This window comes from Vanessa cardui, chromosome 19 (assembly GCF_905220365.1).
Source record: "Vanessa cardui chromosome 19, ilVanCard2.1, whole genome shotgun sequence".
Lineage (NCBI taxonomy): Eukaryota > Metazoa > Arthropoda > Insecta > Lepidoptera > Nymphalidae > Vanessa > Vanessa cardui.
In genome coordinates this window covers 8749754-8773577 of record NC_061141.1, presented here as the reverse complement: position 1 = coordinate 8773577, position 23824 = coordinate 8749754, and the positions used below count along the sequence as shown (strand labels likewise).

Here is a 23824-nt window from a genome sequence, read left to right as displayed (position 1 = left end):
CCCATAGACACTGACGCTGTAAGAAATATTAACTATTCCTTACATCGCCAATGTGCCACCGACCTTTCGAACTAAGATGTTATGTCCCTTGTGCCTGTAGTTACACTGGCTCACTCACCCTCAAACCGGAACACAACAATACTGAGTACTATTATTTGGCGGTAGAATAACTAATGAGTGAGCCTGTCGGCATGGATAACAAGCAATTACAACACATTCTACTGCTAAACACCAATACTTATTATTCAGTCATTATTAATTCCAAATTTATTAGTTCCTAAGCTACAATAGTGGCGTAAGAAATTATTTGTTAAGCGGTTAACATTATAATATATTATATATAAAATATTATATCTAAATATCACTCACTAATTAATTACGAAATGTCAGAAAATATAACACCTACCTACTAACTTAAAATTTGGCGGGTAGGTTCGTAATTGAGTGTAGACAGCCGCTAACAACGGATTTTACGAAACTTAGGTGCTAAGTGGGTATAACGGGGTTGGAAGTTTGTGTTAATTTCGTGCGGGTAAAGCAGCAGGTTCAACTAGCATGAAACATAGTATTGCATATATATAAATATGATATTTAATAAAAATATATTTTCGTATTCGATATTGAATACAAAATTATAATCATAAATGCATCTCGAGACGGTTATATCCTAGTTCATCGCACAGATGTTACACGTTCCTTTAAACATTATCATATTTATTCAAATATTCATCCATATGTAGCAACCGCAGATATCAAGCGAGTTTGAATCTTATTAGAAAAGTTTTAGCCTCAATTTTGCTTGCATGGGATTTTTTTTGTATCCCAATGTTTTTTAAATTCCTTATCACCATAATTTTATCTGGTCTGTTTGAGTTTCTTGAGTATCAGTTGAGGACCTGGAGTCTGTGGATATTTCGTTGGATCGAAGATTCTTAAAAATCAAAGTATTCTTTATTCAAGTAGATTCATATTAAAACTTTTCAATCGTCATGATATAATGTTGAATAAAATGTAAAACTACCAAAATAGCTTCTGATGACAAGATCCGGCTGGAAAATGAGTAGTTGTAGTACAAAGTCATATTAATTAAAAACAATTACATACGAGTATATCATACAACCTGCTTGGAAGTCAACTAGTATTAGCTTCACTTTTTTTATCTATATTATTATAATCTAGTATTGAATAATATGCCTTTTTTACCAGTGTATATTTTACAAATGATTTAAATTTATCATGCATCATATACTATATAATAAGAAGGAAACGTTATAATAATACTTCTTATACGTAAAATATTTATTTTTGGATGTCTTTCCTATACAGATATCTTTGACAGAGTGACAGACAGTTCTCCTTTTATAATATTAGTAGAGATATATCCTTCTAGTATCATATATCATATCATTACTTATGTAGTATAAAATAAAGGCGCTACCGCTGTTTGCCCCTTCGTATGCTTATATCATTAAAATTACGCAATGGATCTTGATGCAGTTTTTTTATTAGATAGAGTGATTCGATAGGAAGGTTTTGTTTATAGTAGGTACATGTACAATATAGTAAAGAAACAAGAAAAAATGGGTAGTATATTTAATATGAGCTTTGCACTCGTGTGAAGCCGGGGCGGGTTGCTAGCTGTATATAACTTCAATATAAAGTTATACGAATTCAAGATATATGCATATAAACTTATTCCTAACTATACATCATTCTCTGAATCAAATCAGCATTTGTAGCAACTTGCTTTATACATACATGTATTGCATTACACATATTACAAATCCATGCATGGCAGTGGGACGTCCAAGTTGTGAAATTCAATACTGTTCTGATAATATAATAAATGTCACATTTTGTTTATTAACTGTCATTATTAAAACTGTATAACCCTAGTAGCGGTCAACTTTATATCGGACCAAATTGTCATTTAATGTTTGCGATGGAATTTTCGACTTGTTTATAAGAGCTCTTTAATATTCTTGCTACCTAAAATTTCGCTTTATTATTAAGTACTTGATGAAGAACAGGTTTCACTTGGGTAAGATAAATAAAATGAATGCGGTTTAACGTTTATTGTGGATAAGTTTCCATTGGGTTTTGAATTAAGAACACATTTACTGAACGCACCCGTAAACGTCAAACATGGCCGCCCGTTGAAGTTTATGTCATTTAATTTTATGAATTGAATATTGGAATATTGATTATGCGTTTTTTATATAGAGTATATGTTGTCGACTAGAAAGTCTTTATTCTTTAACGATCTATAATTGTGGATTTCGATCGAATAAGACCTATACGAAATTATTAATATAGATAATGTTAACTAGATCAGTTTATTAGAAGCGTATAGCGTAGAACTATGGATATATATATTTTTAAAACGATCTATACCCGCGATATGTACGCGTTTGAATTTAACAAAAAAAATATAATTGTAGCCTTAGTTACTCTACTACTACTTATTATATCAGTTATCTGCAAGTGAAAGTCCCATCAAAATCGGTCTAGCCGTCCCAGAGATTAGCCGGAACAAACAGAGTGACAGATAGACAGACAGACAAAAATTGTAATAAATGTTATTTTGGTATATGTACCGTATGTATATACATATGCACAAAAAAAAGGGTAATTTTAATATTACAAACAGACATTTCAATTTTATGATATATATAGATAAACTATAAAACCGAACTGTTACAGAAAGTTTTTGTTTTGTAGACTATGCCTTCGAATTTTAATTCTTGGTTAAATAGAACCTCTCAAAATTAGGATTATACCTTCAAATTGTTTTATATAATCACCAAAATCCCATAATAATATTACAATAACTTTATATTGTACCACTCAGTTTAATATTCACACGATATTCCAAGGTCTCTTCTGATGGAAGTAGACTGTGTGGGTCGCTGTTTGCAAGGTTGGAGGTATTGAGCAGTGATTAATGGCCGTAAGGATACCGAATTTTCGCCAAAGTGTTCACGACAGTTATATAATAATGACCATTATTCTGAATGATTAAGCATCATGCTTCCTCTCGATTCAGGATTTAAGATTTCAATCTAAGTGTGAAAAGTAATAAAAAATAACGGCTGTTTTTTTAGTGAAATTATTGGTTTTGTTTGGTTTGTTTTTACTTCGAAACGCCTACAGCTCTTACTTAGTAGAATAAATATATAAGAGTTCGCTCGTAGTTAATTGAATAATCTTGTTTGATTTGTATACTTTTTTAATGTGAACCCTTAGTATAATTTTGTTTGTTCTCTTGCGTGGTCTAATAATATTAGGATATTAATCATAAATTCCATATTTAAAATGGCATTAGCCACAAATAAGAATTAAAAACAAATAAAAAAAATATTTAAAAAAAGGAAGAATATCGGTACACATGATAATACATCATAATATCATATCAATCTTCTATCGTATTGGTATTATTATTTTATACTAAATCTTATTATGACTGTTACATTGCCAAGCAAAAATTGACAGTTCCGTTCTTTATTTAAAGTATAAAGTTGCGTAACCAGTAAAACGCGTCTTATAAGTTTTCTTCCCGAACGAATAACTAGTATTCCTCCAGAATTGCAAGCTTAAATTGGAAAAGCAAGTGGCGCTCGAGTGGTTTTAGAACCTTCGAAATATATTTGACTTATTGTAAAATCAGAATTATTTATGCTTTATCCAAAGAGGTCATATGATTTAAGATTCATATTAAATGAAATATGAATCTTAAATCATATATAATCGGCTGGCTGCGAGTAGCCGGAGAAAGACCACAGTGGCGTGTACTTGGAGAGGCCTATGTCCAGCAGTGGACAAAAACGGGCTGATGATGATGATCTAATGAAAGCTAACGTCGATTTTAAATATAGATTCTTAAAGTAAAACAAACCCTATCCACTAATGGTTTAAGAATTAAATCTTTCATGTGTATGAAAGTTTGTTATAACGAATACTTCTTTTGTTTTTAGGAGAAGAAAGATCTTGGTGAATTGATGCTGTCGCTCTGCTATCTGCCCACCGCTGGACGACTGACGGTTACTGTGATCAAGGGCAGGAACCTCAAAGCAATGGATATTAATGGGTCATCAGGTATGTTTATTCAATTTTTGAAACTACCACGTCGTCCAATATAATATATTCAAATTGGAAAGCGCTTCCATGTTTGAATATTCAGCGGGTTTGTCGTTTTTTTAATTTAAGTGCTATCAAAATATGTTTACTGTGAAAAGTGCTCATATAACTTTTAACGATTAAAAATATGTACTTTTTTCCATTTCATATCTGGACCACTTTACATACATTACTCTGATCCCATTGCAAGTAACTAAAACACTTGTATCGACAAGTAACGATAGTACCACGATAATCCAGACCGACGACAACATAGAAAATTTTTCCACATCGATTCTGCCGGGAATCAAACCCGGGACCTCAGAGTACAGAGTATCCATGAAAACCGGTGTACACACGACTCGACCAAGGAGGTTCTCGACCAAACAATATTTAGAGAATAACCAATTTAAATAATCATAGCAAATTGTGATCAGTAACTACGTTTCTATGAAGTTTAGTTAAAACTTTACGAACATTTTCAGGTATGTGCGATTAAACCAATTGCCATCTGGCTCACGGAAAAATACGGAAAACGACAACTAGTAGGAAATTTCGTAGTTCAGATGTAATTTTGGTAGAAGGTTTGCGGACGTTTTTCATGTTGAATTTCTGGTTTTGTGAAAGCATACATCTGTGAATATATCAATGATATTCTAATAAACAGATATGTTATATCCATACAAAACAACAGAAAAAAGTGTGCCGTTTATTGCCGGGGGCCGTTTATTTTAGTTTATTTTTACATTTCGTTAAAAGTAAAAAGGATAGCTTGATAAAAACTATAAGTAAAAAAAATAACTAGATGTTTTAATTTCGCAAAACGTATTACTACGTAATTATGATGTATTATAACGTATTACTACGTAAAACAACAAAAGGCAAACGTCCCAATTAGGACGTTTTCTAGTCTTCACTTTTTGCGCGTTAATAATATATCTGTTGACTACAACATCATAGTCTGTGAATGGGATAACGATTATTTATTCGTATTTGGGTCCATCTCACGATTAAGCGGCAGTACATATTATTAAACGAAGAACCCTTACATTTGTCTATCTGTCTGGTTGCTAAAAAACTACGAAACAAAATTTCATACGAGTTTTTAGGATGATTCATGAGGCAGATTAAGGTGTATAATTTATTAAGAATTTCACTAAACTGGCTGTAATATGACTATAATTAATGAAAATGTCAGGAATAATTATGAAGACCAGGAGCTTAATAGGCGAGTGCCGAGTAAATTCATTTATCTAATTCCTCGATAAAACAAGAGTCATTTCGATAAAAGTATTCTTTCGATCTCTCAATTTGTGTACCCCTGACCCATTTAAAGAGTAAATTGTTAGAGAAAATAAAGCAGATACTGCACCGAGTACTTGGGTATCTTCGATGTTTTCTTTGAAAATAAAGGGTGTACTTTGGAAATGAAATTCAATTTCAGAGAATCATGCATTTAACGGCAATGTCTGAGCTGAGTTAGTGAATGAATATCTCGAGGATGAAACATTAGTTTGATTAATTGAGTAATTAAAAGGTTCCATTTATGAATATATATTTTTTTATTGTTAGGGTTGGTCCTCACCGACAACAGTTATGTGGAGTATAACAAACCAAAATTAGATATTGAGCATTCGCCTGCTGTCGATTTAAATACTTGATTTTCCTCTTTTCACATTCATATATAATCTTCGAAATTGAAACTGTTACAATACAAGCAAATATTTTTGGTGATGAACCATACCTTAGTGTAATCTTGTTGACAGTAATCATTAGTTTTATTAGACGATTTATTTTATTTCAACGATCTTTTTCACTGTGTGATTTTGGCGTCTGAGAATTCAAAGTGCTTTACCTACTGACATTGACAGAGTAATGTATGTGATATTTTCCAATATTTATATTTATATAAAATGACTAAATTAAATAATACGTAGTAAAATTAAAAATATTTTTTTTTCACAATACTGAATGGTGAATGTTGGCAAGAATGCGAGCAGCGTTTTCACGTTAAATTGCAATTTCGATTTCTGACAAATGGCGCAATAGACATAAACCAGTTGAGGCAATAATGTTATTGTATTGCAATATTCGGATGTTATAGATTTTTGAAATAATGCTTTGTTTATAACAATAATTGTTCTGTATTAATCTAAAATCCAAGTGCATTTGCAAGAAGAGACGAATGTTTCTGTTGCTAGTTATAGCTAGCCGATATTATGTTCCATTGGTTAGAATGTATGTATCTTAAATGATAATTGCGGGTTATAGCCCATGCATGGCTGAATTTTCGTAAGTTTTTTTTATGGAATAGCTTGGGGGGCGAGCTAATGGGCCACCTGATGGTAAGTGTTCACCATCACCCATAGACAATGACGCTGTAGGAAATATTAACTATTCCTTACATCGTCAATGCACCACCAATCGTGGTAACTAAGATGTCCCTTGTGCCTGTAGTTACACTGGCTCACTTACTCTTCAAACCGGAAGACAACAATACTGCGTACTATTGTTAAGCGGTAGAATATCTGATGATTGGGTGGTATCTACTCAGGCGGTCTTGCACAAAGCTCCACCACCAACATTTACAAATTACAATAACATAAAAATCAATGGTCTTTTTTGAGAAATATTTACAATTTTTCAGTCACTTGTAAAAAATACTTTCCCAATTTTAAAGTACCAGTACTGTTTCGTTTTTTAATCTTCAAAGGCATTTTAATAAAATAAATAATTGTTTCAGATCCATATGTGAAAATCTGTCTCATCTGTCAAGGAAAGAGGATAAAGAAGAAGAAGACAACCGTTAAGAAGAACACTCTAAGTCCAGTTTATAACGAGGCTCTGGTCTTCGATCTGCCAGCGGAGAACGTGTATGACGTCACACTACTCGTGAAAGTCATCGATTACGATCTGTAAGTAAAGACAAAGAAACTCATGCATTTTTATTTATATAGGATGTGCTGCTTTCTACTTTGTCTGTTTTCCTTTTTCTCGAAGTTACACTATTTTGGAACAAAGTCCTTTTACACAGCGTACAGTTAAATAGCAAAATTTGCCACGTAAATTAACTAACCTCTTTTTCCTTTATCTATATATTTTATCTATATCTCTTTCTATAATAAACAGTTTAATAAGATAGTCGTTAAACTATTTTATTATTGTTTTAATCTATATATAAATAATTTGGAAACAATTTACCCTTATATTCTTAGTATAAATACTACATAAGCAGAATGACGTATATAACGTAGTGTTTTTGTGCAAGCCCTTCTGGGTACCACCGACTCATCAGATACCGTTTAACAGCAATATTTTATGTACCGGTTTTAACGGTGAGGGGATCAATGTAACTACAGGTACAACGGACATAACATCTTAACTCACAAAGTTGGTGATGCATTGGATATGTAAATAGTTACAGCGTTTAGCCGTGATTTGCTCGTCCTTTCATATAATAATAGTTTCACTTATATTAAGCAAAATAATTACACCAAACTCTCGATATATGTATAAACGTGTCAGAGATAATCAATTTACGAGGGTATACGGCCTCATTTATTGGAATGACAACACACAACGTGATTAACTTTGGATATGTTGTCGGCTGGGAGATGTCAATCGTAAAAAGATAAGACAGGCACGTTTTTTGGTCACACAGATAACTGATGGAAATATATAGATATGTATTGGTGTATTTGCCAGTGTGTTCCTTTGTTGAGCGAGTCTCTTGGTCGTAGGACAAAGCAAGCGCCAGACGTGCGTACTGATTAAAATAGTAAAATCAACTTGTCGAACGACAATTGTGATCATTTAGATGGCTACCTATTTGAAACTAAGACATATATATTTCAAATTATTGAATTAATTATATACAAACTGTTAAATGATTTAACCTATAAAGAAACAGATATTTTTTTTACATGACAAACACACCCACGAAATAAATACACAAATACGCGCACCCTTATAAATACAGAAACGAACACACATTCATGCATATATGTATAGTACATACAATACAAGTAATTCCTAATTGACAGTTAGTTCGACATTTTTTTTATAATCATTTTTTATTACTTTCTTTGTATTGTCCTAAAATATTTAAACACAAACGTAAACTTCATTATAAGTCTAACAAATGTAAGCAATCAATGTAACTGCCCAATGGCAGTCTTTGTTCCCTAATATACTGGGTTTAAGCTTAGGGCTACAGGGTCTTCAGATGTAGATATCATGCAACAGCAAGAACAGCCTGTAATTTCCCACTGCTGGGCTAAAGGCCTCCTCTCCCTTTGAGGAGAAGGTTTGGAACATATTCCACCACGCTGTTCCAATGCGGGTTGGTGGAATACACATGTGGCAGAATTTCTATGAAATTGGTCACATGTAGGTTTCCTCAAGATGTTTTCCTTCACCGCTGAGCACGAGATGAATTATAAAGACTAATTAAGCACATGAATCAGCGGTGCTTGCCTGTGTCTGAACCCGCAATCACCGGTTAAGACGCACGCGTTCTAACCACTAGGCCATCTCGACTCCTTATATTAATATTAATATATTAATATTTTATTATCATGTATCATAATAAAATATTGTTATTTGTATTAATTATAATGTAAATAATAATACAAAATCCCTATTCAATACAAACAGGACACGTGAAAAGGCACGTACGCAAACGTCTGTGAAGTAAGAAATAAATGTAATAAAATAAACCCTATCTTCATCGGTAACATAGTTACAAATCGACTATAATACTTAAAGATCACATCTGTCTATTGAACAATGGATTCTGAGGGATAAGCCTTAAATTGCAGATGCTACATTTATCCTGAAATCTGAGTCGTTAGGTTTATTGTAGAGCCAGACCCAGGATAGCAATCTATATTTCTTAAACAAACGATCTGTGCTTTCTGTAATCACCGATTTTGCTTCGAAAACTCCATATAGCTTTATTATCGGGAATTAAATTGACTGAGATGGTCCAGTGGTTAGAACGCTTGCATCTTAATCGATGATTTCGGATTCAAACCCAGATAAGCACCACTGAATATTCATGTGCTTAATTTGTGTTTATAATTCAAGAGGAAATCTGCATGTGTTTAATTTCATTGAAATAATGCCACGTGTGCATTCCACCACGCTGTTTCAATGCGGGTTGCATTGAAACAGCGTGGAATGTGTCCCAAACTCTCTCCTCAATGGGAGAGGAGGTCTTAGCCCAATAAATTTACAGGCTGTTACTGTAATTAAATTGACGATTATAAGGAAACTACCTTTATCGATTTTCAGTTGATAATAATCCGATTTTTCCTTCACTGACCCAGATTATACGTCTGTATTTGATATATGGGCTCGTTCAAGTATTAAGTCATCGGGTTCAAGTAAGGTTTCGTATATTTCATACTCTTGCTAACAAAGGGATTATAAGTTATATATTAAATGTTATATATGATAAAAATATAAAATAAAAGATCGGGATATATTAATGGGGAAAATCCTTCATTACTCTTTGGGAAAGCGTTTTAAGATGTGTATTAAATTAGTGGTAAATACATATGTGACAGAACTTCAGCACTACATTTATTAAATTGTTACTAATATACATATTTCTAATTACATATGCCCGCGACTGCGTGTGAGTTTGAATTTAACAAAAAGTTTTTGTTGTTGTATATATTACTACTTATTATATTAGTTTTCTGCCAGTGAAAGACCCGTCAAAATCGAACAAGATTAGACGGAACAAATAAACAGACAGAAACATAGAAAAAAAAATTTTATAAAAAATTATTTTGGTATATGTACCATGTACACATTTATTGTATTTATTTAAATATTATTACAAAGTATATGAGAAATTTCGGAAGCGTTGCTTCACAAAACAGTTAATTTAGTAAAAACGTTTATTTTAATATTACAAAATCGGAGTCTGTCCAATTTTATTCTATGTACAGATCAATATTTTGTTTATACTGTTTATTATTTTACTATCAGAAAAAATAATAAAGTTGTACGAACGCTTTTTCAAAGAAAAAGATTATTAGTAATTATTAAAATATTTCCAGAGTAAAACGAGACTAAAGAAATTCTCATTAAAAAAATTGCTTATACAATTCTTGAAAACAGGTCTTAATTACTTTTGAAGTTAAGAAAATAATGATTTTTCGGGATATATATGTATGAGTATATAAGGTTTTTGTATCATATGCGTTTTATATGATTGGAAAGATACACTAGTAGAATCATTAATGTAACGTCTTCGTAGAATTTACTCAATATCTTAATTACTATTTATATTTCATAAGTAGGAGATGACGGGCAAATGGACCACCTGATGGTAAGTGGTCACCATTGCTCATAAACATGGACGGTGTAATAATAACAATTCCTAACATCACACCAATGCGCCAGAAACCTTTGGAGTTAAGACGTTATGTGTACTACGTTATGTATACTATAATATCAAGTATTGATATTTGGCGGTAGAGAAACAGATGGGTGGTCCCTAATCAAACGGTGGCAAGTCCTGCCACCAAGCAAAAGCTATTATGTCACACAGATTAATATATATAAATGTAGGTATACAAAAATGTATAAAGAGAAATTGTCGAAATTTTCCAACGTTTACCTACTGTTACAGAGTAACCCCAGCCTTCAATACGGTGTTATGACATTTGATTCTATAACATAATTCATATCACATTATTATTGCATATTATGAATATAACAGGGGCTATTGAATTTACTTTATTATATATAATTGTTATTGTAATTAATTGATCCATAATTTGTAAAACTGTAATTATTATTATTTTATATGGCATAGCGTTTAATACTGGCATGTAACACTACATATTTCTTATTTTAAATATGATTGAGCTGACGTTAATATTATTTTGGCAACCCCGAACTACTGAAATTACACTACGTATTTTTTTAAGAGAAAATACAATGAGGTGTATATTGCATCGGAATAAAGTAGACAAATTGAAAAGGGCTTTAGTTTTGCAATCATTGTGAAAAAAATACTTATTATTACAAACACAAACATAAATATTATATCTAAACTCATAGCGTGAGAAAGATATTTTTAAAGAAACAATGTGCTTTGAAACCTTTTACATGTTGATGCATTCGTTTTATATGTGTGCCTTGCAGTTTGTTCAGGCTGGTATACAAAAGGCTAATCCAATTTTAACGGCACTTTCACACGCAACTAGAAAATTTAAAAGTAGTATAGAGACCGAGGTTGTTTTTAAACAATTGTAGAAAAATACATAGTACTGGGTCACCTAAAATAAAACAAGTACCCGGTGAACATAACCAAGTAAATATTAGACAACATCACATACATTACTCTGAACCAAATGTAAGTAGCTAAAGCACTTGTGTTATGGAAAATCAGAAGTAACGACGGTACCACAAACATCCAGACCCAAGACAACATAGAAATGTAATACATCGACTCGGCCGAGAATCGAACCTGGGACCTCGGAGTGAAATCCAGTGTACACACAACTCGACCACGGCGGTCGTCGTATCTTCATAACTTCTATGAAAACTTTTTGCAAGAATTTAATATAATTTTAAAAAGTTTGACAATTACCAGTGTTGTTATATAAAAAAAATAAAAATGTGAGGTGTCGGGGGAATCCCGGTAGTTGCAACTTTGCTTTTGAAAATAATGTAATGAAACAAGATACTAAATTGTTATTAAAAAATCCTTGTAAAATAAAGCAATAAAAAAGTTTAAAAAATATTGTATAAAATTGTATATTATAGAAAGAGATTTGATTTTATCTCCACAAGAAAGAGAGGAGACGGTGAATTACGTGCCAAATTTTGTTAGTTTACTCTTCTGTACGCCAAGTAAAAGAAGTACTTTCTAAACACACATAAACATTCGAACTTTAGGAAGCATCTTACACTTCGAACTCACCTTTTATAAATGATATCATCAATTTTTTTAAAATAAAATCATCGGCTGAGTGGATGGAGATCGTAACGACATCGACCGAATTAAAAAAAAAAACGATACTAATATTTCTATTAATATATTCCATTTCTTAAAATGTTATTTTTGTTATAACAGGATTGGTCCAAATGAGTTGATCGGCTGTACAGCAATCGGCTCATCTCTTATCGGCATCGGACGCGACCACTGGCTAGAGATGCTGGACAACGCTCGGAAACCCGTCGCCCAGTGGTACCCTCTCAACAAGAGCCCCCCGACGAACGTAAACCTACCAACAAACAATCAACACAATTCACCACTGAATTGCTTAAGTGTAAGGTAAGATTTACTTACCATTTATAGTTTGTTTAATGTTTTGTTCCTTTCTCATTGTAAAAGGTAATTCACTTTATAATAAACTTAAATGAAGTATTATTAAATCTATTATGTGTGTATATTTGTGTTTGCAATGTCTTTTAGGTTATAGAAAGAAGGCAGACAAATGACTCCTTCACGATATGTGATTACATACTTCCATTAGTACTCTCCGTTAGGGCAAGCGTCTTTACGATAGCATACTAATAAAACTGATTAGCTATTACGATATGGAATTAATAATATATATAAATATAAATATTTAATTTAATATACATTTAAATATGATGAATGACACGGAGTCTGCCATTGAATCATAACTTTTTGTTCAATAAAAATGTAATTAATTTTAATCCTTCACCTGCATGAAGAGCTTCTATTAGTGCTCTCCTTTAGGGCAAGCGTCTTTTGTTTTTTAATAAAAAAAACAAACACTTATTAGCTATAATAATATGGGCTTAATAATGTTGCGGCCACAGAAGTATATAAAATATTTCGATAATAAATGTAACCGGGCTGTGCTGTATGCACATCCTATTGTGTAATTTATGTAATTCACACCAATCCAAATTTGAAATAATATTTAAAATAAATGTATTAATAAAAGTTCCTGACGATCTGTTTGAAATCTATTAAAAGGAAATTTTAATTTGATATTAGTTTAATTTGATACTCTTCGTAATTCAAAAATGCATAGAAGATTAATATGCAAAATATTTGAAGGGAATATGACTTTAACGCCAGTCTGCAATGAAATTTAAACATATGTACAAAACCATTCTAAGGTCTTCCATTGAATAATATAAACTTTCGTATTATAAAAATGTAATTAATTAATAAGAGCTGAGATGGCCCAGTGGTTAGAATGCGGGCATCTTAACCAATGATTGCGGGTTCAAATCCAGGCAAGCACCACTATATATACATATGTATGTGCTTAATTTGTGTTTATAATTCATCATCGGTGAAGGAAAACATAGTGAGGAAACCTGCATGCACTCTTCGAAATTCTGCCACATGTGCATTCTGCCAACCCGCATTGTAACAGCGTGGTGGAATATGTTCCAAACCCTCTCCTTAATGGAAGAGGAGGCCTTATCTCAGCAGTGGGAAATTTACAGACTGTCACTTTACTAATTCATTTTAATCCTTTCACAGATGAAGAGACTTATCAAATGAAGCGAGATCAACTCAAAACGACCGTGTTTTCTGCAAACGAGATGATGAAGACCCGTGCGGTTTTCTCGAGATGCCAAAGATTTATAAGTAGGTAATTATAATTAGAAGTTTAATGGTTGTATGTCCATTTACTGTAGAGAATATAAATGTATAAGTGATGAAAAAAAAATTGTAGACATTCATTGAAATAGATATCTGTTGAAGTAGTGAAAAACATTAATCCCTAGATTTTGATTGTTTAAAATAATTTCAAACATATATACCCGTATAATTTAATGAAGTTGCTTAGTGATTATATTCTAATTAGAATTGAATAACGTCGTCATTACTAAACCTGTCCTTCATCATCCTATCGAACATTTTTTAACGATATATTTATATACTTTCTACAATATTTTAACTTAATATAACTGTTTCTAAACGCACATTTCAAATTCAAGACTTGATCTTATCATGTACATAATTAAATATAAGATATAACATAAAGTGAATGTTGTAATAATGTTGTCTTTTAATTAATAAATAAAATAAAATTATATTACACGCATTAATATATTCTCATATCAATTGTATCGATGTTGATTCGAATGGATTAATTATAGTTCAATCGATTTTTTTTTGTATTTATTCTGTTAAAAAAAATACTATCGAATGTTACAAAATATTCTTTTAGTGTCTGACAATAAGTAGATGAACATTTGAACGGAATATATATATTTATTTTTCCTTTAAATAAATTATATCAAAAATAATAGCATTTATTATACTATGGTTCATATCTATATAAGAAAAAATGAAGCTTTAAATCGTGTAAATTAAATATGATATTTAAAAATATCTTTTATCAATACTCAAGAATTTAATTTAAGTATTATATATAAATATATTATATCTGCTTATTGTAGGATGTGTTTATGTAGTATTAGAATGTAACTTAATTTCTGATACATTCGTAATTAAAATGACGGAACTGTGAAATTAAAAAAAAAATGTAGGAGAAATATTTTTATCGTAGCAGAAAAAAGGTTTTAATTAAAAAGTATAAAATAAAAAAAGTCTAACTTCACGTTGGGAAATTTTCAATTTCTATATGTTAACAACAAAACTGTTTCACGTAATTCAATAGAATACTCTGAAAGTGATCGTTTAGTGATATTTGTTATCCATTAGCAAAGTTAGTGAATATTTAACAGTTAGGAGTAAACATTAACGTTATAACGGAATTACTAACGTTATTTGTCCATTAAAGACAAGACGTTACTAATTAAACATTTTTAATTGCAGATATGAAATATTACACTTTCATAATAAATTTTCTTTAAGGCTTTATTTGCTAAAAGTACTGTCTCTGCACTAAACTCTGAATGAAGGTAGTTTTGTAGTTTAATTAAGACTATTTCAAAATAACGTTATTTTAAATCTGGTATAAAAAGAAAACTAACGTTTATAAGGTATGAAAAATGCTAATATTTAGTATTAATGAGACTTATGTAGCTTATGTGAGTATATATTCTTGTTACTATAGCAAAAAAGATGTCTACATTAAAATATATAAAAAATATATTTTACATAAAAAGTTACAAATGTACGATATGATCAATACAGCTTTATAAAGTCGTTGAAATATATAGAAATGTCTTTCGATTAGAAATCTAACATCAAATGTTAAAACAAATAGTGTGGGTAGTTCAACATATATTTATTTTTATTAATGTAAACATCTATAATATTATATGACTATGTTACATGATTGTATTTTATAGTTTAATAACATGTACATGTACTTGTTTTAGAACATGTATTGACTTGTTAACAAAATCTCAGACAAGTTTTGTAGATCTATAACGTATTTTAAGAAACTTATATCTTCGGAACGAAAATGAAAAATTCAATTCCTTGAACGGAAACTTTTATAAAACTGTGTGCTATAAATCATTTATACTCTTAAGGTTCGAATTTCAATGGTTTTATCAAACTTGACTGCCAAATTTATCGCCGACTGTACTCTGTGAGGACGAGAGGCTTTTTAACGAGAGCTCATCTGTACACACTTGCTGGCAAAGATATCTCGGAATCTTACAATCATTTTAAAAATAGAACGTTCTTCAGATTTCTTAAATTTATTACTGTCTTTATAAATAAATAGTTTAGATTGAGTGAAAAACATAAATAAAAATGATGGTAAGTATAACTCAACTCAGCATTAATCATGTCGAGTCTATGTACATAGGTCATTTGGGTTTGTTTGTATGTAACACAATATAACGTGTTCCTTTGCGTTATAAATCTTATATAATAACCAATTCGCTCTTTAATTTTTTACAGTAGTAATTTATCTTTATTACGTTTCAATTCTAATGATTATATAATTTAGCTACTTAAATTAATTTAATTTTATATAGGTTAGTTTGGTTTATATTTTCTACGGTCAATTTTGTTTACAACTTTATAGACGTATCACTTCGTATATTACCTATCAGTTGTAATTTTTAAGTGTTCAGTGATAAGTTGGTGGTGTAATTATTCAAACTCAAAATTGAAAATGTTTATGATATTTTTTACCTCGGGAATAAAATCGAAGGGCATAAAAACAGTTGTGTGTTAAACCTACATAATATTCGATGCTCAAAGACTCTATCAACTAAGTCAATATTTACTTGAATAAGATTTAACACACAATTTACTTGAACTAAGGCGAAATATATTATTTTAATTGCAGAATAAAATTGTAATACATTTAATAGAGCCACTCATTCTCTTTTATTTCATGAGACTATTTTTATAAGTACGTACATATATTGTGATACAGATAATAATCATTTTAAGAATATCAACAATTGAACAGCTAGTGAGGTGAGGGCTCTTATATGGGCTCAGGTTGCATTGAGCTTCAGCAAGTGTGTACAATGAGCATAGCAAGGAATCCACGTTATTTTACGTTGCGTACAATTATCGTTACTCGTTATATAACGATAAGGAAAAAATGTAACGACGAGAGAGTACGAGATTTAAAAATAGAATAATTGAATTTGATAAAGTAATTCGCTTTCAGCGCTTTCATGGGTTATTTTTAGACACAACGCTATTTTGATCAGTCGAAGGTTTTTATAGACGACGATGAAATTTAATGTCAGAAAAAATTTCAATGTTTTTTTATTCGTTAATTTTCATTGTATTCCGCTTTATATGTTTTGTATGTTATCTTGTTTATGAGAGTACACTGTCGGCTGACCGAGAGATTATTTTTGTATGAGATAAACGTGTAATACTTAAGTCTTTATACTGTAAATCTGTACTCTAATGTAAGCACTGGTTTATGAATAAAATGTTGACATTTTTATAAGGTTTTTTTATTCATTTAGTTACCAATTATTTTATTATTTTCTCTCCTCTTATACAGATAAAACATAAGATTTAATTCGTTATATCTTTAATATGCTAGCAACACAATGTTCACGCTATATTAAAATACAAAAGCGCAAATAGTGCATCATCCACACTTGCGTTTCTCATTAGCTTTGACTCTTTATATTCATTATTTTGTGGATAACATGTTTATCTATAAGAATATTATAAATATTGCACTTTCTCGGCTAAACTAAACTAAACTGAAATCAGTGGCGACGTAAGGCGGCGACGTAAAGCAGGCACCGCCTAAAATTAAAAAAAATTACAACATAGCATTGGAATGAGAATACTGTATAGATCGATCTTGCGCTGCCACTGACTGAACTTGACAGTATTTGTTGAAATTTGATATCGATAGTTAGTTTTAACTCCAAGCCTCTATAGGCTATAGCTAGACTATAATTTAATGTCGAATATCTGACATGCAACCCGAAAACACGAGTGAAGCTGCGAGCGATATCTAATCTGTCATATTTTCAAATACATCAAATAGTTGGTCAACCATGAGGATATTGGTTTATCGAGTGAAACGCCCCTATATGCGTAGGATAATGCATCCCTTGTCTCTGTAATTAGAATGGCTAATCATTCATCAGCATAACACAGCATCACAAAGGATTGATGAGACGATATGACAGCACGATAATTGACAAATAGATGGTACACGTGTTTACCTACATCAATTGTTCTGTACATATTATAAATAGTCAAATTAAATTCCTTTATGCAATATAGAATAATTTAAATTTCACTGACATTCAAATCAGCACTAACTTATTAATTGACAAATTAAATACTACCAACGGTTTGTAAAAGTAAATAGAAAATGGACTAAAGAATCTCAGCGGTTTTTTGTCAATTTGTGATCGTTTACAGTAATATGAATATGTACATATTGAAGTGAACTATATGTTTAGTTGAGTTTACAAATCCCAATGAAACACAAAAAACAATATCAACCTTTTCAAAAATAAATTTAATTTAGGCAGTTCAATTTAGTTTCACGCACTTATTTATATAAATTATGTATTTGTTCTAGCCAGTTATATGGACAATGGCTTTATACATACAACTGACAAAACGCTACGACAAATATGAGCACTATATAAACATAGTGATTGTATCGATTTCCATACTTATTATTACACTTTCATTTGTTTTCATCTTCAAATTGAAAAAAGAGCACACAAGCTTTTTTTTCTAAGTATACGGAGTTAGATATTTATTGTTTAGTAACAGCCTGTAAATTTCCTACAGCTGGGATAAGGCCTGCTCTTCCATTAAGGAGAGGCTTTGGAACATATTCTACCACGCTGTTCCAATGCGGGTTGATGGAATGCACATGTGGCAGAATTTCGATGAAATTAGACAAATGCAGGTTTCCTCACGATGTTTTCCTTCACCGCTGAGCTCGAGATGAATTATAAACACAAATTAAGCACATATATATATATAGTGGTGCTTGCCTGGGTTTGAATCCACAATCATCGGTTAAGAGGCACGCGTTCTAACCACTGGACCATCTCAGCTCAGCTTATTGTTCAGTACATTCTAAATATAAATCAATGTTCCCAAAGTTTGTGCTTCTGTCCTTGATTGGCGATTCACGCTCTTTGAAGCGATTGCTTTTGTTCCAGGGACGGATATTATATCCAATACATTACGAGAGTACTGACATATTTTTCAAAAGGAAATGAGGATTCCAAATCTATTCAATAATTTGAAAACTAGATAACATTTATGATCAAATTATTTTTTTGTGTTTAGCTTTTAGGATTCCAAATCTTGAGTTCAAATATGAGGTCAATAAAACTATTGGCTTTTTGCAAAACTCATAGTTCCACCTTAGAATTTCCGTCTCTTGTATGGCCCAATACTAGGTAGAACATATGCTGCTTGGCCGTTAAGGATAACTTTTATACAGGTCATCATTGGAATGTCTCATTATTATTAAATTCAAAAATTGTTTTGCCATCTCAAGTGTTACTTGCACAAAGTTCCACAATCAAGTCATACTTCAGCTTCAAATTTCGTTGTTAAAGTTTCATGTGTAGGCGTTCATTTCATTAGGAATTACAAAAAAATCTTCGCCTTTTCTATCTATCTCTTACTGTGGTAACATCACTGTTTTTCATATATATATACATCCTACAACCTTTTTGGCGTCATGCACGTGGTGCATCATTACGACGTCCCCAAGTTCCCCTTACTTTACTTAACATGTCTTAATGAATACTGCTTAATTTTTTGATTTCCAGGTCCATGGGATACGTTGTTTTTCGATAAAAAAAAATTCCACGATATTCGTCTTTCAGTCATGCCCAAACACTTTTGAACCCCTAACCATGATGATACATTTAAGGCATCCTAGATATATTGATCATAATTTACCTATGGCATCGATTATTTAGCGTCCTCACAGGATGGACTGTATTTGGAAGTGCGACGTTGCCAGCTTTAGGTTTGTTGTCTCTTTCTTTTCCTATCGCTGTTCTGTACAAACAGTTCAACCTTTATTTTGTTCCAATATTCGTAAGGCTTATACATATACGGATGCCCGATATGTTATAATGTGTAAATACGAATCATTTGCTTCCTATCCATGATTACGCCGACGATTGTTATCCAGATCTCACGGAGGATCAGCGAAAAACTTGAGCGATTTCAAATTTTTTATATTAGATTCATATTTGGTTTGCGCAAATATGATCGTGTCTCTCATTTTCATTCTTAGCACAAGTGGCTCTGCCCATAAAACTTCATCGGAATAATTATGTCTTCTCTATCATATTACTTTGTTGTTACATTTGTTATGTCCTGTGTTTTATTTTTCCTGTATGTCATAAAAATCTACCTACCAAATTTCATATTTACAATAATAACATGAAATTACTGGGAACAGTGCTTTCATATTTGGTAGCATTTTATAGTTGGTAGCATGCAGCCACATAGTACCACCTAAAGTACTGTATGCCTCAAGATCACGATCGCTCGGCTATTGTACAAGGTTCAATTTTGGGTCCCTTTCTATTTTTGGTATATATAAATGATCTTCCTTTTTATGTTAAAGGTATTTGTGATATAGTGCTGTTTGCTAACGATACTTCACTGATTTTTAGGGTTGACAAAAAAAAACTGACTATGACGATGTGAACGGTGCATTATCACAGATACACAATTGGTTTACAGTAAATAATTTAGTTTTTAATGCTCAAAAAACAAAATGTGTGGTTTTTACCCTACCCAATGTTAGAAAGCATAATTATAAGATATCTTTAAACGGTGACCGTCTTGATGTAGCCGATACTATGGTGTTCTCAGGAATAGAATTGGATTCCAAACTTCAGTGGACTCCTCATTTATCATTCCTAACAGGAAGACTCAGCTCTGCAGCATACGTGGTTAGAAAAGCTAGACAACTAACTGAGTTTGATACCGCTCGTCTAGTATATTTTTATTATGTCATATTATGACATATTAATCTGAATCTGTCTTTATTTTACAAAAGAGAGCAATCCGGTTTATTTATAATCATGGAGCTAGGGACTCTCTTCGGAATGTTTTTAACAAAGTAGGAATACTCACTGTTCCGTCACAGTATATTTACAACAATATTATGTATATTCACAGTAACATTGATCACTTTGATAAAATCAGTGATCATCATTGTTTGTGCACTAGAAGTAAGGATAAGCTTATAACACCAAGTTTCCGACTCCGCAAAGTCAATAAATCCTTCTTGGGGCAAGGTATCCGATTCTATAATAAAATTCGCACAAAGTTTCCGACTCCGCAAATTCAATAAATCCTTCTTGGGGCAAGGTATCCGATTATATAATAAAATACGGCAGAAATTTTTAACTTTGCCGTTTCATAAATTAAAATCATTTGTAAAGAAATACATTAGTAAAGAAGATATATTCAAAACAATAATATACAGATGATAAAAAAGCGTGGAATTAATACTTGTCGGCTTCCAGCCAAAATACATTACATGCATATATAATTGTTATACGTGTTCTAGACTGGAGGCCGCATCTCGGCAAACGTAGTGTAGGACGTCCTCAGGCACGGTGGAGTGACGATATACGCAAGGCAGCAGGCAGGAGCTGGATGCGAGTAGCCGGAGAAAGTCCACAGTGGCTTGCACTTGGAGAGGCCTATGGCCAGCAGTGGACAAAAACGGGCTGATGATAATGATGTATACTTGTAATTAACTAATATGATTGTATTTTTAAATGTTGAAAAAGAGTAACTACTGAGTTTCTTGACGGTAGAATCTACTTTCCGAACCGGTGGTAGCTTCACTTAATATAGTTGTCAAATGACTTGTAAAAGCCCATTTGAATAAAGTATATGTTGATTTTGATTTTTGATTACAAGGACCTGAAATTCACGCTTGTAACATCAATATATCTCTGTCACGTGTGTGGATTTAGCTTTTCAAACGATATCATGTCCACTATGCTTATATAACTAGGAGTTGCGTCGTTGAATTCGATGCCTTTACGGAATCAGACTAACTTAATGAGTTTCAGCCCCTTTGATACAAGATGCAGTCTTGGAGCTGAGTTATTAGTTCATTTAATCTTACTGAAAGCTCTCTTGTTTTATTTACGATTATTAATACAGTTTTATGATTTCGCTATTGTATTTTATTTTGAGTATAGTTAAAAATTTATACTCAAAATAAAATGCATTCATATGTATATATTGTTGAACGAAAATCAGTGACGTCACCGGACATACGACGAAGCGTTACAGAAGATATCTGACAGGCGGGCAGGCGACGGCCATATTAGTTGAAACATAATATATATTTTTTATAATAATAAATATATATATTTTAATTTAAAAAAATATATATATTTATATACATATAAATATGATACTATTGTTATAGCTTGTATGAACGAGTTACTGATTACATGTGACGATTTTATGACGACGTAGGACCATACTCTATCACCTGACAAAAGTTTACAAGGAGCAGACTCGCAGAACACACACACACACACACATACATACACTTAGGATCTTTGTATCACTGAGCCTGCACGTGGAGTCTTTTTTTCGTATGTAATGTAATAAAGAGCTATAATCAATACAGAAAAAAAAATGTTGGCAATTCTGGTAAGTTATGGTACATTTTACTAAGGAGTTTTTCCCTTGTTGGCTAATCCTAGATACTTGGAATAATTAGTTTTTTATTTATTTATTATCATTTATTACATATCATCAGGATAATTTACAGTTTATTAAATGAAATCCATGATAATTGGCTATAACATGAATCTGTTCTAGATATTCGATAATCAATTAATACCGGCGATTAATTAGTTAATTGATTAAATGATATGGTTAAATCCAGATACACTCGTATTATGTATGACATACTATATCAAATACTATGTTACTTTTTTTTACTAGCTATCCTTCCCTTTGATGGTAAAATTAGGGTCTTGAAGATTAAAGAAAAAATGTTGTTTTTCTTGAAGTAAATGAGGTTTAAAATTGAAATTCTCGGCTATTCTTTACTATAATATGCATGTTCAATGCATATTAAGAGGAAGATTATTCTTGAATCACTCTATTTTTTGATTAAAGCCGCATTAAAATGAATGATGAATGAATTTGACGCATAAGACGGCAGGAATTTGTTTATATTTAATAATAGTCTATTTTGTAAATAATTATTTTTATTGCCAAAATTTATAGTTTCAATGATAATAAAATCTTGTATTGAAGTTTTTGAATAGTATAAACAAAGTTTTTTAATTATATTTTTTGTATTAATTATCTTGGTCCAATTGAAGTTTATCGAAATCTATCTATCTATGAATAACATAAATATACAATAATTTATAGTTCAATACATACATAGAATCAAGTGAAGTAATGTAGTTTACATTAGGCGAATAATCTTGGGAGTTTATAGATTTATACCGCACCTTAAATTAATTTTATTATCTTGTATTACTGTATTTATTTAACTCTTAATAAAGACATAGTAGTATAAATATCAAAATATAAGAATTATAACATCAAAATCATAATCACGTAAGTATACTGATCTAATTTTACCGATAAATCTTAATACACTGCGCGAAAAATGAACAAGTACTGACACTGGAGAAAATAAGAATACAGGGCATTGAATTATCTGAAAAAGTTTAGATGTAATAAAATACTTCATATTGAATGTTTTTATAACAAATTATTTTGATATATAACGTTTTATTTCGGTATTTTTCGTGACTATTCGTACTTATTGGTTCGCTGATGTAAGGTGATCAGTGTCCATAATCTCTTATAGATATGGTGTCCTACTGTGACTTCACCGTATCCAAGTAAATAGGGTCCGTCCATCAAGACATTAGCAGGGCTTTGTTCTGTACCGTCTCTGATAAATTATTAAGTCACCAAGCAGATGTTACATCGGTGTGTTTTGGGTGAGTTAGTTCATGTATTTTATACGGTTATCGATTCTATTCGCGAAGCATTGACATCGTAAAATAGGTAAACCCACAATGAGTGGGCGTAGATGACCACTCAATCCCTCTTACTCTTGTCGATAAGAGCGTTTTCACTCACTTACTACTTACTACAAAAGGTTAGCGTGGGTTTGCGTTTATTAGTAAAGTAAAGAAACCTGTAAATTACTGTTGAATTAAGGCTACTTTTAGAGAAGATTTGGAGCTTATTCTACATAATGTTTAACTTAGAAACAATCAAGTGTCTTCACGATGTTTTTCTACACCGTAAGCACGAGACGAGTTATAAACA

At 31.5% G+C, this 23824-nt stretch overlaps 1 protein-coding gene across 3 annotated transcripts in view; it reads left to right on the top strand.

The window, feature by feature from the left end:
* LOC124537967 (synaptotagmin-10-like) overlaps positions 1–16968 on the top strand; it is a 137534-nt gene extending 120566 nt beyond the window's left edge. For all 3 annotated transcript variants that reach the window (XM_047114965.1, XM_047114964.1, XM_047114966.1), the window contains exons 8-11: positions 3975–4095; positions 6860–7031; positions 12215–12415; positions 13610–16968. In XM_047114965.1, the coding sequence (XP_046970921.1) occupies positions 3975–4095; positions 6860–7031; positions 12215–12415; positions 13610–13613 (498 nt within the window). In that variant the 3' untranslated portion in view covers positions 13614–16968. The remainder of the gene's footprint in view (positions 1–3974; positions 4096–6859; positions 7032–12214; positions 12416–13609) is intronic.
* The last annotated feature ends 6856 nt before the right edge of the window (positions 16969–23824 follow it).